Source organism: Emiliania huxleyi, assembly GCF_000372725.1.
Source record: "Emiliania huxleyi CCMP1516 unplaced genomic scaffold EMIHUscaffold_48, whole genome shotgun sequence".
NCBI classification, from domain to species: Eukaryota; Haptophyta; order Isochrysidales; family Noelaerhabdaceae; genus Emiliania; species Emiliania huxleyi.
Window position 1 is genome coordinate 296001 of NW_005198391.1, and position 26231 is coordinate 322231.

General features: G+C 65.7%; 9 protein-coding genes across 9 annotated transcripts in view; 4 read left to right on the top strand and 5 right to left on the bottom strand.

Annotated features, from left to right (window-relative positions):
• Positions 1–28, top strand: part of EMIHUDRAFT_211506 (hypothetical protein) — a gene marked incomplete at both ends in the record, with an annotated part of 2300 nt that extends 2272 nt beyond the window's left edge. The window contains one exon of the mRNA XM_005767717.1: positions 8–28. Coding sequence (XP_005767774.1) covers positions 8–28 — 21 coding nt within the window. The remainder of the gene's footprint in view (positions 1–7) is intronic.
• Positions 29–1091: 1063 nt separating this feature from the next.
• Positions 1092–1465, top strand: EMIHUDRAFT_211507 (hypothetical protein; the record flags this gene model as incomplete). The annotated part of the gene is made up of 2 exons (XM_005767718.1): positions 1092–1187; positions 1259–1465. 2 exons carry the CDS (start codon positions 1092–1094, stop codon positions 1463–1465), a joined length of 303 nt encoding a protein of 100 aa, XP_005767775.1.
• A 3802-nt stretch (positions 1466–5267) lies between these two features.
• EMIHUDRAFT_413904 (methylenetetrahydrofolate dehydrogenase) lies at positions 5268–6807 on the top strand (the record flags this gene model as incomplete). The annotated part of the gene is made up of 3 exons (XM_005767719.1): positions 5268–5771; positions 5923–6075; positions 6350–6807. 3 exons carry the CDS (start codon positions 5268–5270, stop codon positions 6605–6607), a joined length of 915 nt encoding a protein of 304 aa, XP_005767776.1. The 3' UTR covers positions 6608–6807.
• Positions 6808–10526: 3719 nt separating this feature from the next.
• EMIHUDRAFT_451725 (hypothetical protein) lies at positions 10527–11272 on the bottom strand. The gene is made up of 2 exons (XM_005767720.1): positions 11217–11272; positions 10527–10839 (listed from the first exon to the last, which is right to left on the bottom strand). The coding sequence occupies exons 1-2, from the start codon at positions 11239–11241 to the stop codon at positions 10598–10600; spliced, it is 267 nt and encodes an 88-aa protein (XP_005767777.1). The 5' UTR covers positions 11242–11272; the 3' UTR covers positions 10527–10597.
• A 1629-nt stretch (positions 11273–12901) lies between these two features.
• EMIHUDRAFT_66449 (hypothetical protein) lies at positions 12902–15950 on the bottom strand (the record flags this gene model as incomplete). The annotated part of the gene is made up of 4 exons (XM_005767721.1): positions 12902–14698; positions 14818–15390; positions 15423–15695; positions 15792–15950. 4 exons carry the CDS (start codon positions 15948–15950, stop codon positions 12902–12904), a joined length of 2802 nt encoding a protein of 933 aa, XP_005767778.1.
• A 611-nt stretch (positions 15951–16561) lies between these two features.
• On the bottom strand, positions 16562–17488 carry EMIHUDRAFT_211512 (hypothetical protein; the record flags this gene model as incomplete). The annotated part of the gene is made up of 5 exons (XM_005767722.1): positions 16562–16630; positions 16701–16892; positions 16963–17045; positions 17110–17239; positions 17477–17488. The coding sequence occupies 5 exons, from the start codon at positions 17486–17488 to the stop codon at positions 16562–16564; spliced, it is 486 nt and encodes a 161-aa protein (XP_005767779.1).
• Positions 17489–18336: 848 nt separating this feature from the next.
• EMIHUDRAFT_436794 (hypothetical protein) lies at positions 18337–19694 on the top strand. The gene has a single exon (XM_005767723.1). The coding sequence runs from the start codon at positions 18407–18409 to the stop codon at positions 19238–19240; it is 834 nt and encodes a 277-aa protein (XP_005767780.1). The 5' UTR covers positions 18337–18406; the 3' UTR covers positions 19241–19694.
• Positions 19695–19931: 237 nt separating this feature from the next.
• EMIHUDRAFT_211514 (hypothetical protein) lies at positions 19932–21157 on the bottom strand (the record flags this gene model as incomplete). Its single annotated transcript, XM_005767724.1, has 2 exons — positions 19932–20068; positions 20173–21157. The coding sequence occupies 2 exons, from the start codon at positions 21155–21157 to the stop codon at positions 19932–19934; spliced, it is 1122 nt and encodes a 373-aa protein (XP_005767781.1).
• Positions 21158–21598: 441 nt separating this feature from the next.
• Positions 21599–22165, bottom strand: EMIHUDRAFT_66373 (ubiquitin protein ligase; the record flags this gene model as incomplete). Its single annotated transcript, XM_005767725.1, has 1 exon — positions 21599–22165. The coding sequence occupies one exon, from the start codon at positions 22163–22165 to the stop codon at positions 21599–21601; it is 567 nt and encodes a 188-aa protein (XP_005767782.1).
• Between the last annotated feature and the right edge of the window lie 4066 nt (positions 22166–26231).

Sequence of the window (26231 nt, forward strand, 5' to 3'; positions counted from 1 at the left end):
GTGCGAGGGAGCGAGAGGCGCACGGTAGGGGCAGGGAGGAGCGCGAATCGCGCAGCCGCGACGACCGCGGCCGCGAGAGCGCGCGCGACGCCATGCGGCGCGTGCGGCGAGAGCGGGAGGAGGACGAGGCGGACGCGCGCAAGGAGGAGCAGGCAGCGACCAAGCCACCCACCCAGCTCCCCTGCCCCCCCCCCTCCCTCCTTCCCCGGCGCCGCCCTCCCCACCCCCCCCCCGCAACCGCAGGAGCTGGCCGAGGAGCGGGGGAGGAGGCGGGTGGAGGAGGAGGCGGCGGCCGCCGCCGCCGCCGAGAAGGCGCGGGCAGAGGCGGAGGCTGCCGCGAGGGCGGAGGCGGAGGCGAAGGCGGCGGAGGAGGCCCGTGCGGCGGCGGAGGCGGCGGCCAAGGCGGAGGCGGAGGCGGAGGCGGCGGCAAAGGCGGAGGCGGAGGCGGAGGCCCGCGCGCGGGTGGAGGCGGCGGAGGCGGCGGCTCGCGCCAAGGTTGAGGCGGAGGAGGCGGCGAGGGAGGCGGAGGAGCAGCGGCGCGCCATCGCGCAGCCGCGGCCAGTCTCTCCGCCCGCACGGCTCGCGGCGACGCCTGTCTCGCTGGGGCGGGGGCGGGGGCTCTTCCTCGCAGGGAGAGGCCTCGCGGGGAGGGGGAGGGGCCGCGCCGCCGCCGCGAAGCCGGCCGCGGGCTTCGCGGTGGACGACGGCCCAAAGATGCGGCCGCTGGTGCCGATCGAGTACTCCGACGAGGAGCGGGCGGCGGTCGCCGACGTCGAGGCGGCCAAGGCGGCCAAGGCGGCGGCCGAGCCGCCCCCCGCCTCCGGCCCCGCCGGGCCCACCGCCGCCTCGTCCTCCTCCGCCGCCCCGGGCCCGAGCAGCGAGGAGCTCAAGGCGCTCATCAGCAGCATCCCGACCAAGCGAGACGAGCTGTACGCCTGCGAGGCGAGGGGTAGACGAGAGGGGTAGACGAGAGGGGTAGAGGAGAGGCGCACGGGGTGTGCACGGGGTGTGCACGGGGTGTAGACGGGGTGTGCACGGGGTGTAGACGGGGTGTAGACGGGATGCAGACGTCAATTAGATGAGGTCGGCTGATGTGGCCGGGCCGTCGCTCGCAGGTGGAGTGGGAAGTCGCGCTGAGCTGCGGCGCGCTCGAGGAGCGGATCCGGCCCTGGGTGACGCGGGGGTGGGTGTGAGGGAGCCACAACTGGTCTGGCCACCACCGCCGACTGCCTCCCCCCCACCCCCCCTTGCGGATCAGGTGTCGAAAAAGATGGAGGAATACCTGGGCGAGGACGAGCCGACGCTGGTCAACTTTGTGCTCGACAAGCTGGCCGCGCGCACCGCCGCCGCGGAGGTGGAGGCCGAGGTGGCAAAGGTGCTCGACGAGGAGGCGGAGCCCTTCACCGTCAAGCTCTGGCGCATGCTCCTCTTCGAGATCAAGCGCGCAAAGGCGACGCCGAGCTGAGGCCCCGCCAGCCGCCGCGGCGGCCGCGTCAGCGGCGCTCTGTCCTCGCGCGCCGATCGCCGGCTGCGCGCGGTGCAACGCCTCGCGTCGTTGTTCCGTACCCACATGCCGTGTGTCGCACCTCGCGCACACGGAGACGGTGCAGCCGCTTCGGCAGCGCTTTTGCGCGCGCGCAGCGGGCACGAGAGGCAGTAGGCCGGCGGCCGGCGGGTAGTATGGGGTTATAATATAAAAGCCGCGACATGCCAAGTACAAGCTCAGTGTATGCGGTATATCTGTGTAGCAGTCTCACGACCGCGCGGGAACACCGCGGACCCGGGGGGGCGGGACAGGACCGCACCGGTGCCACCGGCACCGCGCGCGTCTCAGGCGTCCCTATTTGAGTGACAGTGACACCCACGCATGCGCATGCGATATGCTACGTCAGTAGCACGACAGGCTACCATTTGCCAGTATGCGCCGACTAGAATGGCCAGTACCACCTGCGGCGGAAGGAGTCCACGAAGGCGGCGAGCTCCTTATCAGTGCCACACGCACGCGAGAGGTCCTTGGCGTGTGCACGCAGGAACGACGAGACGTCCGCCCGCTCCTGTGCGCGGTGGAAAGAGGAGTGGTGAGAGAGGAGCGCTGGACGCAGACGACGCGCGAGAGGACAATGCAAGTGGAAAGAGCGGGAAAGGACGTGCGAGTGAGTGGTGACTAGACTCGCGGAGGGCCCGACCGTGCGCGATGTAACCCGCTTGGCCGAGGTGGAGGAGGGGGGCGGCTTCTAGAGTCGCGGCGCGGGCTCGGCGCCTGAGCCGTGAGATGCTGGACCGCTGGCATTTGGTCGAGAAAGCAACGATTTTTACGCCAGAGAAGAACCTGAGAAGAATTGAGAGCCCCGGGGACGACAAGGAGGGCCATCCCCGAGCCTGAAGAGGAGCCGGCGGAGGGGGGGAGCGAGCCAAGGACGATAGAGAGGCCGCGGGTGCGGGCACGACTCGTCGACCAGGGAGAGCGGACCCGACCTCCCGGGGATGGAAGTGGGTGGGACCCAATGCCACGGTCTCAGACCTACATTCTATATTCCAGAATGGCATTCTTCGAAATAGAATGGGCGCCGCAGCGGCCCGTAGCCGCGCCCCCTGCGTGCCCACGGCCACCCCGGGGCCATGGGACATCCCCCCGGCCATCGGGGATGCTTGGTTCATCCATTACCCCATTTACACGGGCTGTGTTGCGGCGCGCCTCGAGACGCGCAGCGCAGCGCAGCGCGCAAACCACAAAACAGATCAGAAGACGGCCGTGGCGACACCCGCTCTCTGAGCGACAGCCCCGCAAAGGGCACTCGCTCGCAGGCAAGGACTACGGGCAGCACAGGCAGCAGCAGAGCTGGCGGTCCGTCTCCCCGCCCGCTTAGCAAGTCGGCCCCAGCGTCACGGCCGGGACGGGCCAGGAGCCGCCCGGCTCGACGAGATCGACGAAGAGGACGAAGACGAGGACGAAGACGAGGAGAGGACTACTCGAACTTGGACGAGGACTCAGGCGAGGCGCAGGACTCGGAGATCGGGCAGGGAAGCGAGGACCATGACTAGGTGACACGAGGAGTAGATGTAGATGTGACACAGGTAGACCGCATTCGCGCTGTCTGCTCACTTCTGCCGCCCGACCCTTTCGCCCGCCCACCACTTGCGAGCACAAATCTCACACTTCCACTGCCCTCGCCACAGGCGGCGACGGACGGACATCCAAGGCTCGAACGGCGGCAGCGGCTCAACGGCCGCCGGCGGCCGTCGTGCGTTTGCTTTCGCCATACGCGGCCCCCGGCGTCTGCTCTGGTTTGCCGGGGCGGGGGGGAGGACTCTCATTTGCGGACTGTTGGGCTTCTCTGTGTTGAACTGGCGCTTGTCGCGAACCCCACCAGTCTGGCCGAGCGGCACGCTGCCGCTGGGGGCGTGAGGAGGCCGTGGGGGACGGCGGCGGACCCCATTCTTCGATATAGAATGGGCGCTCACCGCGGCCCGTCTGCTGCTGAAAATGTGGCGTGTTGGGGGCTCTCCTGTGTGACTCCTCTGGCTCGCCGCGTTAAAGTGGCGCCTGTGTGTGACCAGCCTCAACCCCGGCAAGCGCCCCCCGGCCGCTGGGGCTGCGAGGCGGCCGGGTGAGCGCGCGCGAGACGCCATTCTACATTATAGGATGCCATTCTATAATATAGAACGGCCAGGTAGGGCTGAGACCGGCCACCGTCCTTGCCCGGCCGGGCCGTCGACGCTCTCGGAGGCGGCAGTACCAGTCGGAGGAGAAGCGGAGGCGAGACCTCGGCCAAAGAGGAGACATCAGAAACGGCTACAGCGACCGTCAGGCGACGCTCGGCTGGCGAATAAAAGAGCGAATCAGGGGGGACCGGAACCCCGGGAAGGCGGGCGGTGGAACCCTGGAACGGGATGCTGAGTGAGGACCTGTGTACGTACGTGGTGTACAGTGTCGTGTCTTCTAGCTCCGAGTAGAGGGGGCGTTCTGAAGTTAAGGGGAAACCCGGTACTGCGGTAGCCGGTACACGGAACCAACCCTCGGAGACCCGTGTTTACTTTACGGCCCTCTTTCCCTGCGAACGCGCACCCCCCCTAGCTAGGGGTCAGGGCTCTCTAGCCCGTAGCCCGATCCCGATCATCCGGCCCGCTGGGTGCGCTTCTCAGCTCCCCGGCCCTGGATGTGAGGTTACTGGACTGCACTCCAAGTGCTCCAAGCGCCAACTGCTCCAAGTGCGCCTGTGGTGACCCCTACGTGGCATGAAGGTTGCAGCGAGAATCGGCGAGAGACTGCGAAGAGAGATAGGAAGAGGCGGACGCCCAAGGGTGGGCGACGGCTAGCGCACCACACCTCTCTCCTTAAAATCCCTGTCTGTGTGGTGGCGGCGTGCCGTCCTCCCATCCCTCCCTTGGGTTGTCTGTTTTCTTTCTTTCTTTCTGCCTCTGTGTTCGTGCGTCGCCCATCTCTCCTGGAGATGACTGCTCTGTTTATTTATTACACCGCTCACCGGGAGGGTGAGTGACGGAATTCGAGTGACGGCTAGCACCACACTCCTTTCCTTAAAATCCCTGTGTGGTGGCGGCGTTCCGTCCTCCCATTCCTCCCTTGGGTTGTCTGTTTTCTTTCTTTCTTTTCTTTGGTTGTAAAATTCTTCAGCTCAATAGTGAATAGACGCACGGGGTCCTCCGGCTCCGCACGGGGAGTCGCTCGGCGCGCGGCGCCTCAGGTGTCACAGGGCCGCGGTGGCCGGTGCAAGCGGGACGGCGGACGCACACACAAGGCAAATATCTCAGCGCGCGCGCACACACACAGATCACGCACAGATACAGGTCACACCTTTTTTGTTAGGTCCTCGCGCAGAGAGTCTGAGAGAGATTTTTTGAAGACCAACCAGAAATCACGACTCTCGCAGTGATTTGGGCTCGGCAGCTTGTCAGCCCTCAGCCGAAGCTGGGGCCGGTCCCGTAGCCGAGAGAGCCCGCGCCGTTGAGTTCGACGCGGTCGGGGGGCCTTGCGGTGAGGCCAGCGAGGTGGCGATCGCTGTACTTCATGGCGCCCTCAAAGTGGGGCTGGCTGACTCGCCAGAGGTCGATACTAGGAAGGGTGAAGAACTCCCTCGACCGTAGGTAGGTCGGTAGAAAGGTGAAGAACAGCAGGCTCGGGACATGGGTTTGTACTATTAACAACGAAGGCGCTCTCAAAAAAAACAAAAAAACTCGGATGCTCTCGGCCGGTGCACGCGGGTCGGAGCCACCGGCCTCTATACATCCCTTCTCCCTCGCGTCCGCCGATGCCCAAGGTCGACGTCACCGCCTGCGCCCTGGCGTTCCGCGACGAGATCAAGAAGGAGATCGAGGTCCGCGTGGAGGCGGGCGGCCCACGGCCAAAGCTGGTTGGCATCATCGCCAACAAGGATGAGGCGGCGGTGATGTACGCTCGGTGGACGGAGCGGGCGTGTGCTCGCGACGGCATCCAGTACGAGCTGCGTCAGGTGGAGCGGGTGGATCTGGAGGACGCCGTCATCGAGGCCAACGAGGACCCGGCCGTCAACGGCATCATTGTCTACTATCCCGTCTTTGGCGGCCCGATTGATGACTACCTGCGCGACGTCATCTCTGTGGAGAAGGACGTCGAGGGCCTGAACCACCGGTACCGCTACTCGCTGTACCACAACATCCGCGTGCTCTCCGACCTGGGCAACCGGAAGGCCATCCTCCCCTGCACACCCCTCGCCATCCTCAAGATCCTCAACCACCTCGGCGCCTACAAGCAGGAGCTGCCCGTTGGCGAGCAGGCGCCGCCCGCCCGCCCGCCGACCCGCGCTCGGAGAGGGCCGGCCGCGGAGGGGCAGCGCGCGCGCGACCGCGACGCGAGGGGCTCGACCATCCCTCCCCGCCGCCCGCCGCCCCGCTCTCTCCCCACCGCCGCCTCTGCCTCCGCCGCAGCTCGCCGGCCAGACAGTTGTGCTGTACAACCGCTCCGAGGTGGTGGGGCGGCCGCTGGCGGCGATGCTGGCGAACGATGGCGCGCTGGTCTACTCGGTGGACATCGACAACATGCTCATCTACCGCAAGGGGCGCGTGAACGGCACGATCAAGGCGCGCGGGAGAGAGGGAAGGGGTGGCCGAGCGGCCGAGGAGGGAAGGGGCGGCCCGTAGCCTCGGGCGGAGGCGGGTGTGTGGAGAACCGCACGCAGGGCTCCCCGCCCGGGTCGGACGCGTGAGGCCTCCCTCCTCCTCTCTCGCCCATACCTCTCTCGCCCATACCTCTCTCGCACACCACCTCTCTCGCACACCACCTCTCTCGTACACCACCTCTCTCGCCCACCACCTCTCTCGCCCACCACCTCTCGCCGCCCGCCGCCCCTCGCAGGTCGAGGAGACCGAGGTGACGCAGGACGAGGCGCTCGCGGCCGCCGACATCGTCATCGCGGGGGTCCCGCATCCAAAGTTCAAGATCGAGGCGAGCAAGGTGAAGCCGGGCGCGATCGCGGTCAACTTTTCGCAGTTCTCCAACTTTGGCGAGGGCATCGAGGAGCACACCACCTTCGTGCCCGCCATCGGGAAGGTGACGATTGCGATGCTCGAGCGGAACCTCCATCGTCTGCACATGGCCTCTGAGGCGGCCTAGACGATCCTTCTAGCCTGCATGTGCATGCAACGGCCGCAGGCCAGCCGACGGGCGATCTCTTACCGCGGGTCCCCACCCCCTTCCCGCATCTCCGCCCCTCGACTGTCTGTGGTCTCCCAAAGCCAAGAGAAATGTACGTGCGGACGGTGCGCAGCCAGCGGCCAGCGCTCTTAGTCTCCAGAGCGTTGGATAGGAACTTATCACTATGTCAAAACCCCACTGAGAAATTATAACTTTCTCTAGAGCCGGTGACGCCACTGGATGAAATGCTCCACTGGGCCCCCGGAACACGCCTGCGCGGAAAGCTGATTTTTTTACTTTTGGACGCATTTGCGCATTTCGGGCTCCGTACTGGTTGACGCAGAGCCGCACGCGCCGACCGGCGCCGTTCGCGACCACGAGGGCGGATGCTGGCGCCATCCCGGGCTCTGTGCACATCGGCAGCGCGCGTCCTACGCGCTCCGCTATCCAGGTCTTGGCGCCCCACCTCGAGAGCGCCGTTTTTATCTCGTGCAATCTCGAGCCGTGGAGATTAGGCCGAGATCGCTTTGAGCTGCGGGAGATGTTTGGGAGATACAGCTACAGTCACACGGACCCGCGGGGCGCGCGCAGCTCGCGACGGAGATGTTTGTAGAGCCTGGGCTCGCTGCGAAGCGATGAGCGGCGCCCGAACGGCACCGGGCCGCGTGGTGTCGCTCTTTGTTGGCCCCCCGGGGCGAAACCGACCTCCTCTAAACGTTGATTTGAAGCCGCCATACACAGATGAGTCAATGGGCGAGCGGATGAAACCTAGGCAGCTACTTCGTGTGATAAGTAGCCCACACCGGGTGTGACCCCCACCCCCGCCCCACATTATCGGGTAGTCGAAGTCCTGGCGGTGGCGGGGTTTGGGAGCTTAGGAGGAGCGAAACAAAGGGGCGCAGCGATTGTGCGGTCGGCTGCTGCCTGGCGCTTCTTGTAGTTGCTTCCGTCGGGCTTGTACTCGTAGCTGCCATGGCCGTCGGGCGTGAAGTGCATCTCGTAGATGCGGTCGTAGTCGCTTCCGTCCCAGTCGCCGGCCTCCCCGTGAAAGTCATCGTATCCCTGCCACGCGGCAACGCTCGATCAAGGCACCGCACGGGGGCAACCGGTGTGCGCGCGGGCGTGGGGCGGGCTGGGAGGGGGGAGGGCTGGGAGGGGGCGGCGCCATCTTTGCAAGGGAGGCGCCGAGGTAGATGATGTTGGCGTGCTCCCAGCCGACGAGGATGTAATCGACCTCGTCCAGCTTCTTGAGCATCATGTCCGCCGCGTGCTGGTTGCAGCACGTGCCGTCGGGCGCGTTCGTCTTTGTGTCATCACCCGGCCCGAAGCCGCGCACGTGGCACGACGTACCCGCGATGAAGTTGCCGGCCCGGCCATCTTGCGGCTTGCAGTCTGCGCCCTCACATTCTGGCTCGGCCTCGAGCCACTTCTTGAACTCGTTGGCGTATTCCGTGGGCTGCCGGTGCTTCCCTTCGATCTTGTGGTGTCTGTAGCCTTTCTTGGACTCATTGTTCCAAACCATGCCGCAGAGCGACGGGATGAAGCCGGTGCTGTTGTCGACGGTGAGGTCCAGGCCGTCTGCGACCGCCGCGACGAGCTGCTGCGTGCGGAACATGCCGTTGCGGTCGCGGCAATCGAGCGGCTCGGCGTAGTTGCACGAGAAGATCGCCTCTGGCTTCTTGAGATCCTTCCGCGCGGAGGAATCTTTCGTGCCGAAGACGGACTTGAGGTTGTACGAGCGCGCCCAGCCCTTCTCCGAGAGGCACTGCGCCTCGTGCTGGAGCTCGTTTTGGTCGAAATTGCCGTCGATCTTCTCGCCGTGCCGCACGATGTAGATGATCTTGTCCTTCGCGTGCGTGATCGAAGAAAACCCCGACGCGACGGAGAGCATGAGCGGGGCGAGCCACCAGACCTTCATGTTGAGAACTTGTGGAGCCTGACACGCCGGGCATCGGAAGGGGCGGTGAGGGGGTTCAGGCTAAAGATTCCTGAATGGCTAGGTGGCATGTGGATGGGGCGGGGTCTGAAGGGGAGGGGAAGGGGGAGACAAAGTCCGAACGCGAAAGTTGAGCGACAGCTGCGGCGGCTGGCGAGGTCGAGGGCGGCGGCTACGCGGGCGGCGACCGAGGGGGCGGCGGCGGCGAGGACGGCGGCGCGAGGCGGCGGCGGCGCGGGCAGCGGCGGCCAGGGCGACGGCGGTGCAAATGGAGTCGGCTCGAGTAGCGGACTCAGGCACTGGCGACGCGGCGGCGGCGGCGGCGGCGGCGGCGGCGGCGCTGACATGGGCAATGGTGGGGTGGGGGAAGGGGCGTCGAGGGTGCGCCGCGGCAAGGCGCCGGCGGCGGCGAGGGTAGCGGCGGCGCGGAAGGTAGTGAGGCGGCGGCGAGGCTGGCGGAGGGCTGGCGGTAGCGAGGGCGAGGGCGAGGGCGGCGGCGGCGGCGGCGAGGGCGGCGGCGGCGGCGAGGGCGTGTGGCGAGGGCGTGGCGAGGGCGGACGGAGCGGCGAGGGCGGCGGCGACCGGTGGTGACGGCGGCGAGGAAGGCGCCATGGCGAGGGCGTGGGCTAAGGAGCGGGCGTCACGCAGGACGGAGGGAGTCGGGGCTGCCGAGAGCGGCTGGGCCGCAGCGCAGCTGCGACCTGCAGGCGAAGTCAGAGGGGGGGGGGGGGGGGAGGGAGTAGGCGCGTCGCGTCGCGAGGGGTTTGCGAGTGCGGCAAGTGGGAGCGGGCGATGGGAGTGAAGGTCGGGATAGAGCCGCGCGCCGTCCAGCCGAGACCATAAAGTGCAGGCGCCTCCAAGACGTCGGCCTCGTGGGTGCGGCGGCGGCGGGCATGATGATGCCGGAGATGATCAAGGCGGCGGCGATGATGGCGGCTGTGATGAAGACCATGGTGATATTGGCGAGGATTGAGGGCGGCGATGGTGAAGACGGCAAGTCGGCGGAGGTGAGGTGAAGTCGGCCTGACCCTCGCGCTCTGCGCAGAGGCGTCGTCGACAGAAGAGCGAAGCTCTCGTAGTGGGAAGATGCGCGTCGTTCCGGCTGCCGGGAAGGCCGAAGCATTGCGCGCGCCGCCGATGACGCCGCCCCCAAATTTGCGCTGGGGAGGTGTGACAGTGGCGGGGGCTGTGTGGCTTGCTTGCGTTTGTGCGTCGGTGGGAGAGGCGTATGGTCTACGAGTGGAGGGGGCGCAGGCGCCCACGAAGCAGCGTCGACGCACCTGTGAGTGGGATGGGAGCGGGGGTCGCTTCTCGCCGGCCAGCGGAGGGGCAGGGGCGAGGGCGAGGGCGGAAAGCAGAGGATCGCCTCGTCGGGCTTGGTGTCAATAGCTGAGCTCGGCCCCACGAACTCAGGCTGGTCATACCCGGGTAGCAATTCGGCGAACGCTCGCTTGCTCGGCGAACTCAGGCGGGCTGGCAGCTGTGAATGATAGCCTCGGCCCGACGAACTCAGGCGGGCTTGCAGCTGTGAATGATAGCAAAAGCATTTCAGGCGGGCTGGCAGGTAAATGCCCCGTGTCGCGTCCATCCACCCATACTGTCCAGTCCGAGCCAGGCAGGCTGTTCTTCGCCTTTCTATCTATCTACGGCAACAGGGCAACACTCAACTTGGGGGACGACCCTCGTGGGGACCTGAGGCGGTCAGTCGTGACCGGTGTGCCGCTCTGTGGAGTGTGGTGTGGGGTCTGTCGGGACGCGAGATCTAGAGAGTGTAGTAATTGTGTAGAGCGACAGTGAGGAGGCGGAGGAAGGTGTGAAGCGGGGTCCACGCACCACGCAGGTGTTTTCTGACGGTCACTCCTTAGCCCTGGCGGCCGCCACGGCCGACAAGGACTCGCGCAAGCTGGCGACACACGCGCTTCGCCGCCGGAACAATCACGCGTGCCTCTGCCCCCGCACAAGTACTTCGCCGATTATATTCGAATATTCCTCGAACCAACGGCGGTTTCGACCCCTGCAGGGCGCCCACAATGTCACACGAGGTCTATGGCGCCAGTCTCGTAGCTACGATAGCCTCCCATGCGCAGGGCACATGAATCGTAAGGATTAGACGTGCTCAGAGCCTGGAGTCGGGCCTCCATTCGACGGAGGCATGGCGCCCGGCAACGTGCAGCTGCAGGCCAGAGGGCGTGAGGTGAGGCCGAATCCGCAGTCGCACGAGCACCGCTGCCCCCAGCGATGATCATGCATGGAGTGGCACGGCGGATATGCCCGCCTGCGAGCGTGGGAGACAGTCGCGGGGCGTGAGGTCTCAATGTATCGCAGGCTAGGACCGGATACGGCGGCAGCGGAAGAGGGAGGGAGGGGTGAGTGGTGGGCGATGAGGATGATTCCAAATGTCTCGCTAAAAATGGCCTGGTCCTCTCCCGGGGGACCGGGCGAGCACGTACCTCGCGTCCGAGCGCGAGTCGACAAGTGGTCGCCGAGAGATCGCCGAACAACGGTTCGTGGTGCGCACGCACTGCACAGCTGCGGGTTATAACTCGACTGCCGATCGCGCGTGCGGGATATGAGTGCAGCTCGCTGGCGCCAGTGCACGGTGGCAGGGACTGGAGGCTCGGCCGAAGGAAAAGAGCAGTCCTCAATCGTCACGTGGAGGTCGCTGGGCTGGATCCATCGAACTGCCACACACCGGAGCGGAGGCACATCAGGTCTTGCGGCAAGCTCTCCGACAGATGCATGCCTTTTGAGCAAATCCACGCGCCTCCACCGTCGCGTAGTACGCCAGCGGCACGCCGGTACGCCTACGAGTCGTGCATGCTCGGCAGCAATCGGCGTTGAGACTGCCTAGCGCTCACATCGAGAGCGCCGAGTTGCGTTGTCGTGAGGTAACCGGCTCAAAGAGGTGGGGTCCGAGCGGCGCCTGAACGCGTGGGAATGCTTAGTGGGCTTGGAATGATGAGACGCCTGGCGTGCATCGGGCTCGGACGGTGTCTGTAGAGAGCTCACCGCTCGACGCGCAAGCCAGGTGCTTCGGGCGCCCGCCAATCAGTCTCACGGGCGAGAGAGCGGAACGCGGATCGCCGAACAGCAATACACGTGGCCGCACTAATGTAGAGGCACGAACAGGTATGCAGATCGCGGCGCGCCGACAACTGGCACGGCGTCAGAGCCAATATTGAGCAAGGGCTCTGCTGTGCTGCCGACTTCTCGCCGAGACCTTCAACTCACCACGGCTGGCCATCGCGTGAACAGGCTCTGGCCTCTCGTTTTAACACAGCCCGTAAGGTGCCCCGCCGGGGTTCCGGTTCGTTTTCCGCCCACGAACATGACCTCGGAGAACGCATTAGCCGCTACAGCGGAAGTTGTGATTTCGGCTACCTCGGCAATTTCGATGTAGCGGCTAATTAATGCGTTTCGCGACATAATCGCTAAAACTCGAGCCAGAGCTATGGGCGCCGAGTTCGCCACCCAATTTGTGTTAAAACGGAAGCAGGGCTTTTGGTTCGTTAACTGTAGACCACACGGACGCGCGGCCGGCGGCTGAGAAGGCCACGCAGCCCCTCTTCCTGGTCACTGACGGGAGCACTGGTCGGCGTGTAGACCCCAAGATGGCGCTGTTCGCGCCTCCCGTCCACCACTACCGATCAGGTGGCCGGCCTGGGTGCCCCCCCGGCGGGTGGGAAAGGGCGCAAAGCTCCGTTTCATTGCCTACCCCTGTAGTTTTGACATAGTGACTTATTCCCCCAAAAAACTGTTCAGTTTTCAAAGAGGCAAAACTGCAAACACAACGAGGGGGTGCGCAGCGCCCCAAAATCCACCAGTGTGGGATTTCGCGCAATCGCTTGACTCTGAAAAGCTCGCATATCCCTGCGGTGAGCGCTGTGGTCGCCGCAGACTGGCTCCGACTTCACGGCGGCATGGAGACGTGATGCCTCCATGCCGCCCCTCGAGTCAAAATCGACATGCGAGTCGATCTTTGGCCCGCCAGAGGGATATGCGGCGTTCGGGCGACAAACAGCGCTGCGACCGCGAAGTGGCGGTGGACATGCTCCCATGTTGCCGACGCGGCGCCGGAGTGGCCGGCGCTGCTCGCCGCGACCACGACGGCTTACTCTGATGCTCCGGGCCGACCCGTCCTACCCGACGGTGGCACTCTTCCACGTCTCGCTCACGCTGAGAAAAAATCTGAAACGGCGTGCAGCAGAGTCACCGACGAGTCGGTTCGCGCCGCGCGCCATCGAGCATCGTGGGTAAAATTTGTTCCTCCGCCAGTGTGGGGGGTCCAGAGACCAGAGTCTCGAGTGTAAAACAAATGCACGCACACAACAGTACTCTCACGACAAGGCGCCCGCTTGGCTACTCTGTATGCCACTGTGACTGGGCGCGCTCCATGGCGCGCTCAAGTTAAAGCCGCCTCCCGTGAACCGGGTGAGCGTCGAACGCGCCTCCAGAGCGAGCGTCTCCGCAGCAGGGGCTCGCTCCGCGCGGATCCGCTCCCGCTCCGCCAGATCCTTCTTTTTCTGCTCGAAATACTTCATCTTGACGTCGCGCAGCTCCTTGCCCAGCCGCCCCATCTCGTGCTTGTACTCGGCCGCCTGTGTGTGGAAGTGCGAGAGTTCCGACTTCATCTGGCTCATCTGACGCTCGCGCTCGCCAAGGGACTGCTGGTAGACGCGAAGCTGTCCGGCGACCTCGGGGCCCGGCTGGCGCGCGAGGAGCGCCTTGAGCTCATTGTAGAGCTTGTCCTTCTGGTGGATCTGCAGGTCCTTCTCCGCGACCTCCTCCGCCTTGTCCACGAGCCGCTTCTGTAGGATGTGTATCTTCTGCACCAGCTCGTACGTCTCCGGATCAGAGCTCTCGAGCTTGCGCCATCGATGGACATTCATCGGGTACTCGAGCTCCTCTGTCAGCGCGCGCAGCTTTGTCCTCTCTTGCAGCAGCTCGCGCTGCAGCTGGTAGATCTCGCCGCGCATACGCGTCACCGTCGTCATCGAGCTGCCCAGCCCCGCCAGCCTCCCCTGTGCGGCCTCGATCTGGCCGCGCAGCTCGTCGACCTCTGCAGATTGCGCCCTGTAGTGCTGCTCACCCTTCTCGAGCATCGAGTCGCAAATCCGTATCTTCTCGTAGACCAGCGTAATCTCGTCGGTGCGCCGGAGGAGCTGCGTGCCGAGGATTTCCTGCTCTCGACGGACCGCGTCGCTCTCCTTCTTCTGGCGCCGGCGCTCGCCCTCCGCGTCGTTGATGGAATCGCTGAGGCGCACGATCTCGCCCTCTGCCTGCGCGACTGCCTCGTTCCCTGCGGCGCTCGACTCCTTTTGCGCCGCAAGCTGCTCCTGCACTAGCTCGTTCTCCTTCTCCGCCTTGAGGTGGTCAAAATGCTCCCGTACAAGCCCTCGGTCCTTGGCGTGCACCTCCTCCTTGAGCTGCTCGATCTGGTGGTGCATGATCTTAAATCTTCGTCGCATCTCCTCCACCTCCGCCTGCACGTCGATCAGGTGCTTCGAGTACAGGTTGCGGTCCGCGCGCACCGCGTCGTATAGTGTTTGCTGCTGCTGCCGCCGCGTTTCGACATCGGAAACCCGCAGCTGCAGCGAGGCGGCCGCCGCCTCGCGCTCCTTGATGGCGTCAAGGGCCTGCGCGTGCTTGGCCGCCGCCTCGGCCGCCTCTACCCCTAGCTCGTCGCACTCTCGCTCGAGCGCAAAGATCGCTTTGCGCCGCTCCTGCGCGTCCGCCTTGTAGCCGGCAATCTCGAGCTCGAGGGTCTGCCTCTCCTTCTCGTGCATCCGGACCTGGTCGAGCTGCCTCTGGTTGAGCACGCCAGCCTTGACCATTTGGCGGTGCAGTACATCCCGCTCGCGCAGCAAGCTGCCCACCGCCTTCCTCTCGCGCTCGTGCTCGGACCGCGCAGTCTCGAGCTCGCTCTCGGTTGCAGAGCTGCGCGCCTTGGCCTCGTCGAGCTCCTTCTCCGCCCGGCTGAGCGTACCACGGGTGCTCTTGATCTTTTTCGCGTAGGCCTCGCACAGTGCTGCCTGTTTGTCCAGCTCGCGCTGCCCAGAGATGAGCTCATCCTTGCGCAGCTTGAGCTGCCCCTCCCGCTCGGCCTCCTCGGCGAGCAGCTGCCGGTTTGCAACCTGCAGCCGGGCCGGAGGCGCTCAAACCGAAGCCAGATGGCGGCATGGCTCGTTGTTGGTGTGTGGGCGCATCGTCGCATGCCCTAGACCCTCTACTCCCAGCCGGTGCGGTCTATCACCTCAATCTCGTCCGCCTCCTTTGATGCCTTGAGCACCTTGCCCTCCAGCACCCCTGCCTCCTTTGCCCCCTTCTCGCAGAGCCCGCGTTCCTCGCGCAGCGTGATCTCGCGCTTCGACGCCAGCTCCTTCTGTGCCTGGAGATCCGCCAAGACCTCGCGCCCCTCTGCCGCCTTCTCCTCGATGGCGCCGCGCGCGGCCGCTACCTCGGCCTCGATCTTCCTCTTACGTGCAAGCTCGCGCTCCACCTCCGCCCTCTTCTCCTCTGTCTCGGCAAGCAGCGTCGCCAGATTTACAGCGGCCGCCGCCGAATCGGCATCGATCGTGGCCATCTTCTCGATCTGAGCGCGGCTCTCCTTCTTGAGGAAATGCAGCTGCGTCGCCTCGGCGTCGCGCGCCTTGGCAAGTGCTTTGGTTGCAGCCGCTAGCTCCTTCATCGCATTCTCGTGTCCCAGGCTCAGGCCGGCGCCCTGCTCGACCAGATGCGACAGGTTTTGGATCTCCGTCTTGAGCGCTCCGATCGTAGACTTGGCCTTCTCCTCCTTCTCGTGCGCCGTGTCCGCCATTTTCCACGCCTGTGGCCGCCAGGCGCGAGGGCGAGTTCAACGCTGCGCCTGGCGCTCGCGTTCTCACAAGAGTGTAGCAAGCGTGCCTTTTCAATCTCGCGCTTGAGCGACGCGATGGTGTTTTGGTCCTCCTGCGATAGCTTTAGCGCTGTCTGCACCTTGGCTGCGTTGGAGACGATCTCGCCGTTGAGGTCGCGGCATCGTTTTATGAGGCGCTTCTCGGACACATGAGACGTCTTGAGCGCGCGGTGCAGTTTATCGTACTCGAGGCGGAAGCGCTCGAGCGATTCGTCACCTGCTAGCTCCTGGAGCACCTGTTAACAACGAGGTCCTCCTTTCAAGGTGGCGCACGAGCAGTAGTGCATTGCCGCCACCGACTTTCAAGGCGCAGTGATATCACATGCGCTCACCTCCTGAAAGTCGGACTCGAGTGCCTCGAACGCTCCAGGCTCGTTTGAAGGGGCCGGTGGTTTCCTCAGATCCTCCTGAGTTGTTGGGAAGGGCGGACAAGCCTCAGGACGGGTGTGCGCTCGGCGGGGTAGGCGTCGGGGCGGCGCGTCCACCTCCATGGCTAAAGGCGAAACGTCAACAAAGGGTTTGAAACGTCCGTATTTTCTTCTAATAACAAGGCTGTGAACAGACCAGCGCACAGCCCCATACGACGTATTTTCTTCTCAATAACAATGGGTCCGGGGTTGTGTTTTTGCGTGAACCAAACTCTGTCGAGCGGGAGCTCGGTCGAGCGGGACCGGGAGCTCGGTCAGGGGTGGGAAATAAAGAGATGTAAGACCTTCCTTAGGTCCCCGCCTCTCACACCCTCACAGCTCACTGTCTGCGATGAGGGTGTGAGAGGCGGACCTATCTGTGAAAGCGGGTCTGTCTCTTTCACCTTCGTCGTCTCGAGATTCTTGTGTCTCTCGTTATCACACCCTCTACTTTGTGAACGTATCAGGTTCTTGTTTCTTATCACCCTTATCTGTGAATATCTCATAGACCAGCGCGCAGCGCCATCTACACGACGAATCACCCCGGTACCCCGCACCAACCTAGGTTTGTCGGAGACTTACGACTGGATGGGCTTTGAGGGAAGCCGGCGAGAGAGCTGAGCCCGCGGGGAAGCGTCGCGGGCGCGCCGCCTCAAGGGTGTCCCCACAACAAGCGATGAAGACACCCGCATGCGTCACCCTCTCGCCTTGGCATCCTCGTCAAGAAGGTTGAGAAGTAGCTCTCGAGCGCCCCAATGGCCCGCCTCGCCGGCGAAATAGAGGTGCGGCACCTAGCGTGCAAGGCTCCCCGTGACGAGGATCGTCGTCCCGCACCAGCCTGCCCTGCCCTCTGCGAGCGCACACCGCGCTCGCAGCGTCCCCCTTGTCGAGGAGCATCTGCCCAAGCATAAACGCCCCTTCTACATGCTCCTTCTCGCGAGAGCGCGAGAAGAGCTCGAGGGCTTTCTCGTCACTATTAGTGCCTGGCTCCTCGTACGTGGTGTAGTATGCAAGCGCCAGCTTGTACTGCTCCGGTCGGGGGACGCGGCGCGTTGTGAGAGAAGCATTGGGCAGGGCGGGAAGGGAGGACACGCACTATGCCCTCGGCGTCTCCGTGCTCCGCCGCAAGTTTGAGCCAGCGGATTGCCTCCCGTTCGTCGATGTCGAGCTCACCAATGCCTTGCGCAGAAAGAGCTTTCGATGAATGACTGGTAGCTGGGCACAGATGGGCGAGGGGACACACCTTCCAACTTACAGTAGCCCGCTGCCGTCATCGCCTGGGCGTCTCCTGCCGAGGCGAGCGCTTCGTAGATCTTGTATCCTGCATCGCTGTCAACGTCTTGAAACGCGAGGACGGTTGCCAGATCGAAGGCCTAGCCGGGGACGCGAGCGTTCGGATGTGGGCTGCTGGGGAAGGCAAGCGTGCCGTGCGGCCGCTCCGGGCGGGCAAGCCGCGCCTTGCGTATGCATTCAGACGAGAGGTGCGGGCTCTCGCCCGGCTCCGACGGGATTGAGCTGCTGATTTTCGAGGCAAGTCTTTTCGGTGAGTGTTGAACTTGAAACTGTTCTTGGGTGCAGAGTTCGGCTGCTTCGCGGCGCAGCCGCGGGACCTCCTCAACCATGGGAAAGGGGCTTGGCCATGCCCCGGTGTCAATATCAATCTCCCACCTGCGAGAGCAAGAAGCCGCCTCTCCTTGGTGTCACAGTTTCGGCTTCGTGCCCGGCAGCCCGCGCGCCTTTTCCGCATCGCATCCTCGCCCGGCCGCAGCTTCTCCAACTCCTCGTGAAGCGCCTTACGGGCACACAGCAGGCGGTGCCAACGTGCATGGCGGGGTGAGCGCTAGACGGAAAGGGAGGCGTGTGGGCACCGCATCATTCTGGTCACAGTCGCTGGGAACTCGACTAGCGTGAGCGGCCGCCAACGAGGCGCTTGACGCGGCGATGGAGGCTGGACCGCGGAAGGCACGCATCAGCCTGCTGGACGCCATCTGAATGTGTCTATCGCCGCCAGGATCAGGGACGCACGACGAGTCTCCGTCCGCTTACTCGGGCAATTTAGTGGGGCCCCCGACATCGACATGAGATGGGCGTGAATGGCGCGAACCCCATCGTTTCTCCAGAACATTCTGTTGTAAGCTCGTTGTTAGCAGATCAAGAACTCATGCTGGATGAAACCTCTCTTTTATTTCTTTTCGGGGGCTCTTCGCCGGCTTACGATCTCAAAGCCCATCCAGTCGTAAAGTGGGGCCAGCCATGGAAAGGGAGAGTTTTTAGGGAGAGAGACGTTTACAAATTTCTTTGTTTTTTGGGTACCGGTGAGATCGGGGGTGACTCGTCGTGTATTGTACATTGTACATTGCATTCGAATCGCACTCAGGCTGGGCCGGGCGGGCTGGGGCTGTGGCCCCGAACCGACGAGAAGATTCACTACTCGATTCAATGGTTGTGGCCGGTCGGCATTTTGCGAAAGGCTCCTTCAAGCATCCCGTCCACCTGCCCTCTCATACACAGCTCTGCGGCGGCCAAAGTCAAACGGCCCCATGGCCCGTCAGCGGACCCACACGCCGTCCGTGGCGTGCAAGGGCCTCAAGTCCGCGAGCCGCAAGAAGCTGGCCAAGACCGAGCGCCAGCAGCGCGATGCGACGAACAAGGCGCTCATCGCAAAGGCCAACGCGGACACGGACCTGCTCGCCGGCACCGAGGTTGTCCGGGACATCGGCGAGAAGTTCGATGTCCACTTCGAGGCCGTGGCCGGCGCCCAGCTCCAGGCGTCCGAGGTGGAGGCCTGCCTGAGCCTGCTCTCGGCCTCGCCTGCTCTCGCCGAAGCGGCTGGCTGGAAGCAGGAGGAAGCGGAGCGTCGCTCCGCGCTGGCGGCGCCGGACACGCACGTGCTGCTCCTCCGCAAACGTCCGCTCCCCGACGAGCCGCCGGCTCTCAGCGACGCTGAGGCTGAGGGGTGGGTCGTTATTCACCACCCGGTCGAGCCTAAGGACCTCGGCCGGCTGGCGCCGCTGGCGCCGCCACCGCAACCCTTCACGCAGGCGGCGGGCCTGGGCGGCGGGCGCGAGGCGGCGCGCGGCGAGATCGTCGGCTTCCTCCAGCTCCGCTTCTGCATTCAGTCGGACCGGCCCGTGCTGCACCTGCAGGAGCTCGAGCTCGCAGAGCCGGTCCGCGCGTCCGGCCTTGGGGAGCACGCGATGCAGACGGCGGAGGAGCTGGCCCGCAAGCATTGCATGAGCGGGCTCGTACTCACCTGCCTCAAGAGCAACCCCGCCCTCTCCTTCTACTGCGACAAGTGCCGCTACTCGGTCGACGAGACGAGCCGCAGCGCTGCTAAGGAGTACGTCACTCTCTCCAAGGGCGTGCCCGCCTAAGTCGAGGTCCAGGAGGAGGTGGTGGGGAGGGGACTGGCCGGCCGCCGCTACGGGCGGCGCTCACGCCCCGCGGCGCGCCGCCTTGCTGGCTGGCCCGGCCCACGCATGATGTTTGGTCTCACGGGGTTCTCGGGGCGACTGGCGAGTGTTCTTCCGACGGAATGGCGGCCGGCTCGTGGGCTCGATTGCCCGCGAGCGCTCCTCGGCCCTTTCTTGCTGCAGAGCGTGATCCCCATCGGCGACCGGCAGGCAACCACCTGGCTTAGTCATCTGAAGGTTGCCACTTTAGTGAACTTACTCCCGTGCCCCCGCGTTTTGCGCGCGAACCGCGAGGCCGGGTGCCTACCGGGTGTGCACTTTTGCTTCTCTCGTCGTTTGCATTCCCCTGTTGTTGCATTCCCCCGGGTAGGGCGGGCTTTTCTTGCTTGAACATCCCACTATACGTAAACTGTCGGGCTGTGGGGCTGGCCTGCTAACACACGCGGGACGAGAGGCATGCAGCTTGCGTTGCATGGTGGCAGCTTGCTCAAGCACGCCCTGACACCCCCGCACAGCCGGTCATGTGCAGCCGCACCGGCCCTGGCACCGCCCTGGACTCTCATGTCTCAACCCCCGCACCACGGAGCCAGAGGGGTTGGGCGCCGGGGACCGGCTCGGCGCTCGCGGGCATGGAGACGTGCAGGGCTGTCTCCTACCGGGAGGAGGACGCTGCAGAGGCGCAGAGCACCGCGACGAAGCCGAGCATGCCCGCCACGCCTATGAGGGAGCCGGCGGGCCCGCCCGCCTTCTGGCTCGCCTCGGGGAGGATGCTGTTCAGGACCCTCGCGCCTGGCGAGGCGAGACGTCACGGGGCGAGAGACAGGGGTGAGAGCATGGGTGAGAGATCGGGGTGAGCGTGAGGCCGGGGTGAGGTGTGCAAGCGGCAAGCGCACCCAGCATCCCACCGCAAACGCCCTCGACAGCAGCTTGCGCCGCGTGCGCCGCCCTCGGCTTTGCGCGAGCGGGGTCGAAGGCGAGGGAGATGAAAAAACTGCAGGCGGCCGAGATGGCGACCAGGCCGCTCCACATGCCTATCACGCGCGTCCCGCCGTGCCCTCGCTGCTGAAGCGCCTCGGACGCGACGAGGGCCTCGGGCAGCTTGGAGAGGAGCAGCGCGGCGGCGAAGGCCACGAGACGGTTGCTCCCGGTACCCAGACTCGACTCCGGAGTGTAGTCGCTCTCTCGCGCGCGGTCGTTGTACATGATGCCGAGCACGAGCGCCTCGGGGATGGCGTGCAGCACGCTGCCGCACCAGAGAGCAACCGAAGACGGGGCGGCGACCGGAGCCCGCGTGCCGATGAGGCCCGCGAGTGAGTTGGTCGAGGCGGTGCGAATGATGCTGAGCGTGGACCGCTTAGGCATATCGGCACTGCCATGTCCCGAGTGCCCAGGGCTCTCTGGGCTGCCCGCCGACTGTCTGTCTAAATGCCGCGCGGATTCCGAATCCGCCCGCTGATTGCAGCGCAGCAACGCGTGCAGTAAGGTGAAGAGGATGATGCCGGCGAAGGCGCCCGCGATGCCATACTCGCTCACATCTGCCGCCTCGTGCAGCAAGTGCGAGAAGATCTCGACGCTGGCAGCCTCCAGCAGCGCCCCGCCTCCAAATGCCAGAAGCGCCGCCTGGACCACTGGACCGCCCGCGCAGCCCCTCACGCTGAGCCCAGCGCCAACGAGAACGGACGAGGTTGAGACGGCGCCCCAGCTGGCCGCGCCGGTGGCATAGTCGACTATTTCTGGGTTCCTTAGGTGCGCTCTGTCGATCATTCGCAGCTCGAGGAAGACAAGCACCGAGACCCCGCCGAGTACTGCAACGACCGTACACGCGACATGAGCCAGCACTTTGAAGCTCGGCAAGTTGAACTCGAGTTCGTCGACCATGCTTTTGTTGAATTTGCTTGCCGACGTGCTCTCAACGCAGCTGCCGACGTGAATGGCCACAGGGCCGGAGTGCCACAGGTGCAGAAAGAATTTTACAAGCCGTCGATCCCTCGCTTGGCTTGTCTGTTTTCTCTTTCTTTCAGGGATTTTAAGTTGCTTCGCTGAGGTCTGAAAATTCTTTTTATCTGATGTACTACTGTTTTCACACCGACCGTAATCCGCGATCGCGCAAGGCGATTCTCGTGCTACATGCACCTACCCCTTCAGGCTTCAGGCGCCGACTCGCAATCTTATTTCCTTTTTCTCTGTTCGAGAGCCCACGAAGCACGATAGGCTCCTCTTATACAAAAACATACAATATGCCCACAAGGCGCGACAAACACCGACGACGACTCCGCGGACACGTACAGGCGGACTCGGTCATCTCCAGTTTCGGTGGAATCACGCGAGGTCCATCTCCTTGCAGTTGTAGATGGCGTAGAGCAGCTTCGCGCGGCAGGCCTCCTTGCTCCTATACCGCGGCAGGTGCAGCTGGAAGAAGCACGTGGCGGCGAGCGGCAGGTGCTCGTCGGGGTCGCCCTGCACGTGCTGCGAGTCGACGATGAAGCGCTGCGGCGGGGCCCCCTCTGGCATGCGCGAGCGGCCCCACACGAAGATGAGGAAGAGCTCGCGCTCCTCGCGCACCATCTCGGCCAGCACCTCCCACAGGAAGCCGACGCTGCGGCTGTCCGCCGTGCGCACCTCGGCGTACTTGCGGAGGTGCTCCACGGACCAGTCGCGCTGTCCGCACACGAGCCGCTCGAGCTCGTCCGCCGTGTAGAGGACGAGCGCCTCGAGCGGCAGAATCTGCGCCACCCCCCGCCGCACGGCGGCGGTCTGCGCGTCGCACTCGTGCAGCCGAAAGGCGGTCGCGAGCGAGCACCACTCGGAGCGGTTGTGGTAGGTGAGGCTGAGCGAGGCACCGCCGGGCTTGAGCTCGACCGTGGAACCGCCGTCGGAGCGGTGCATCGCAAAGGTGATGCAGTCGTAGACCGCGTCGAACGCCTCGGGGTCCATGTCGGGGCACGACGGGTGCGAGTTGTCACGCACCTGCGTGACCAGCTCGGTGAACGACTTGTCCACCTTTGCGTACGCCTGCAGCGACGGCGCCTCGCCAAGGAGCGCCAGCCAGACGACGTTGGCCAGCTCAAACGGCAGCGTCGACCCGGTGCGCAGCGTGACGCCGATGAGCGCGCCAACCGCCTCGAGCCTCTGCAGCGCCCAGGCGCCGCTCGCCGCCGGGCTGAGCATGCGCTTGCCGCGGTCGAGCGCGAGCGGCTGCGAGTGATTTGGCGTGAGTACGAGCAGGGGGAGCGCCGCAGAGTGCAGCTCGGCGCAGATGTCCTCCATGACGTGCCGGTACGGCCCGCCGACGTCGCTCGCAATCTCACCCGCAAACTCGACGTTGAACGCTTTCTCGTGGTTGGCGAGGACCATGAAGGGGAGCGGCTCATCCCACGCCTCGCGCGGCGACCGCCGGCGCCGCCCGCCGGCAGTCGCGATCTGCTGCAGGAGTTGCTCGAACATGGACGCATCGTCCGCCTCGAGCTCCTCGTCGCCGGCGCCGACTGCCGTGGCCACGGCACGCCGCGCGGCCTGGCGATCGAAGCGGAACGTGAGCTGCGCGTGGCTGGTCGCGGTGGCGCCCACGATGCGCTCGAAGAAGAGCTTCTTCTGCTCGTTGAAGAGGAGCTCCTTGACGCTCGCCAGCTCGTGCGCGAGGGTGCCCGGCGTGCCAGCGCGGTCCAGCGCGAGCCAGGGGAGGAGGAACTCAAAGCACCGCTCGTTGAGCTCGCACAGCACCTGGCAGCGCGCGTGCAGCGCATCGATCGGGATCGCCTGCAGCCGTGCGAAGCGCCCCTGCTGCGCAACCGCCCGAGCGAGGCTCTCGCTCGACAGGTCGCGCGCCGCCATCCCCTTCGACTTTGCGAGCGACTCGAGCAGCCGCGCGAGCTCGCCGTCTTGCTCGCGCGTCCAGTCAGGCGTGTCGACCGCCGGCGCCGCGCCGGCGCGCGGCGGAGCGGGCGGGGAGGAAGCGAAAGAGGCGGAGGCGGCGGAGGCGGCGGAGGAGGCGGAGGAGGCGGTCTGGCCCGCACCGAGCTCGTACAGCAGGGGCAGCCCGTCTGCGGTCGAGTAAGCCCCCGCCCACTGGCCACTGAGCAGCTTACTGCTATTGGTGTAGGCCCAGCCGTTGGTCGACCCGGTCGCGGAGATCTTCCAGAGCTGCCTCTCGCTGTCAAAGTAGATGAGCTGAGGCCCTCCCTCCTTCTTGTACTGCGGCGCGTCGTTGTGCAGATCTGGAAGTCGGTGGTAGGTGCCGTTGCACGACCGGCCCCGCTCGCCCGAGCAGCCCTCGAGGCGCACGGTGACGGCAGCCAGCTTGCGGTGCTCCATGAGGGCAACCGTCATCACCTCGCTCGGCAGCGGTGAGCGGCTGGAGAGCGAGTGCAGCAGCGCCGCCGCGCTGCCCGCCGAGATCCATTCCGTTGGAGCCAGCGCTGCAGCCAGAGGACCGTCCGTGCCGATGGTTGCGAGCAGCCGGAGGAGGGGCGCAGCTTGCGCTTGCAGGCGAGACGACTGCGCGGGCAGCATCATGAGGGAGGATGGTCCGCATGGTGGCGCCGGCAGCTGCGAGAAGCGCAGGCTGAGCACTCCCCGCCCGCCGGCGTCACACGCGGACGGACACGCCCGCAGCGCCTCGTGCAGGCAGTCCAAGGCGGCCAGGCAATCCGCGGCGCCCGTCAAGGCTGGGACCACCTGACTGAGGCTCGCCGAGCACCCAAGAAGCGCGCAGAGCAGCTCGAAGGTGGCATGCGTGAGCTGGAAGCTGGTCGATGCGCCCTCGCCAGTCCCCGACGTGCACCGCATGAGCAGCCAAGCGCCAAAGTGGAAGATGGACGAGACCTCGGCGCTCGCTCGCACCCGCGCGCCCGCCGCGCGTGCGCCGCCGCTCGCACTCACAGCGCTGCTGAGGGCGCGGGGCTCCGCCAGCTCAAACGAGGCGGGACACTGGAGCGCTCCGTTGGCCACGAGGGCCGGCGGAGCGGGCCGCTCGTTCAGGCGTTCGGCCGGCGCGTGGACACTCGCCTGGGAGAGGGAAGGCAGCTCGCCGAGCAGGAGGCACTGCGCGAGCGCGGTCATCCGCTCCGCGCCGTCCGGCGTCGCGAGGCTGTACTCGCACAGCCGGCGGGCTGTGATCGGGCCCGAGGTGAGGAGGAGCCGGTGGAGCAAATCCACCGGATGGCCGCCGGCGCGCCCCGCGATGTCGTCAAAGCAAGCGAGGGCGGAAGGCGCAAGCGACGAGTCGAGCACGAGCTCGGCGGCGACCCAGTGGCTGCTCTGCACCAGCAGGCAGCGCAAGTGCTCGAACAGGTGCTGCGCCGCAGGCAGCCGCATCTGAGCGTCGCCCTCGAAGCGCAAAGTGCTGTCGAACCTCTGCGGCGACCCGGAGTCCGCCACAAGGCGCGCAAACGAGCACCTGCTGCTGTCGGCGAGCGCCCGCCGCGCCCGCCGCTCATGCGCAACCTGCTCCCTCGCGACGCGCCCGATACTTCGGGGCAAGGTGAAGTAGTAGTACGACGTGCTGCTGCGGCAAAGCGGCGACTCCTTGGACAGCGGCCGCGCCTTGCGCTGCGCGTTGGCAAAGGGCTCCGCCGCACCGTCGTGCATTGTGAGCAAGTCGAGAGCTGCTAGCTGCGATGCGTCCGTCACCGTCGCAGCTGGCTGCAGGCCCGGCCAGTACCCTTCCTGACGGAGCGGCCCATAGGATGACGAGGCGGCAAGCAGGAGTGAGGCCGCGAACTCCGCGCCGCCGCCCCCACGGCTGCGTTGTCCGCCACCGAGGGCAGCACCAAGATGCTCGGCGAGTCCGGCCCTCGCCGCGCACTTCACGTCGAGCTGGCTCGCCACCGTGCCCCCGCCCTGCGCCGACGCGGCGACACGGATGCGCACGCGGGCCGGACCGGACGGGAGTGCGCCCATCGTCGCCACGAAGAGCTGCAGCAGCGAGCTGCGAAGGAGCACGTGCCGCAGCTGCGCCAGCGGAGCTTGCACCTCAGGATCCGGGCCGCCCCTGCCGACGCCACCGGCGTTCTCGTTCTCGATGCTCGTCTCTGCGAGACTCTGCGGCAGCAGGAATGGCGGCGGCGCCCGATCGCTCCCACCGCGGCCGGCCTCGTGAGCTGACCCTCGCATGCTGGCCGCAGCCAGCTGTCTCTCCGCTGCGGCAGCTGCTGCGACCAGTCCGGACGGCCGCCGAGGAGGAGGCCGTGGGCGCGACTCGGCCTTGAGCCGCTGCCGCTGAGCGGACTCCCCGTGCCGCCACTCCGCGCCTCGGCACGCCCTCTCCAGCTTGGCGGACACCGGAGCGGTCGGAAGCGAGGCGAGGTAGTTGAGGAGCAGGACGTACGCGGCGCGCTGCGTGCCCTCGTTGGCCATCATCCTGCCCAGACGGCACGTCGCATCCTCGTCGCCGAGCGCGTGGCGGCAAAGGGCTTGCTGCACCTCCCCGAGCGACTCGGCGGACGAGAGCGAGTGCCAGTGGTGCGGGACGGCGGCTGAGCCGGAGCGTTCGGCGCGAGCGATCAAGCGGAGGGCGTTGATGCGGCAGTCGATGCCGTTCTGGTGGTTGGCGTGCACCTCCAGCTTGATGGCGACGACGTCTTTAAGCTCGTCGCCGCGCAGCAGCGGATGCCACATCGAGGAGCGCGGGCGAGGGAGCTCGACCGACCCCGCGCGCGTTGCTACCCAGATGGCGCCGCTCCGCGACCCCGCGAGCCGCTTGACCTTGACCCGCAGCCTCCTCGGGCTGTACGAGTCGTGGTCCTTGAGGTAGATGGAGAGCTCGGTGAGCCGGCCTTCCCACCCATTGAAGGCGACCCAATGCGGCTTGGTGCCCCCGCGGAGATCACTCTCCCAGTAGGTGCTCTTGCGGCCGTCGAACAAGCAGGACGCCGCCTGTGCGCGCGTCTCGGACGAGCTCTCGATGTTCTGCGGCTTGACCTCGCCCTCCGTCTCCGACGCCTCGGCGTCCTCA

Coding starts and splice junctions, on each gene's coding strand:
- EMIHUDRAFT_451725 (XM_005767720.1), bottom strand. CDS start 11,241: ATGGATCCAGCCCAGCGACCTCCAC. Junction 10,840..11,216: donor TCCAGCCCAGCGACCTCCAC/GTGACGATTGAG, acceptor CCACGCTCGCAG/GCGGGCATATCCGCCGTGCC.
- EMIHUDRAFT_436794 (XM_005767723.1), top strand. CDS start 18,407: ATGGCCCGTCAGCGGACCCACACGCCGTCCGTGGCGTGCAAGGGCCTC.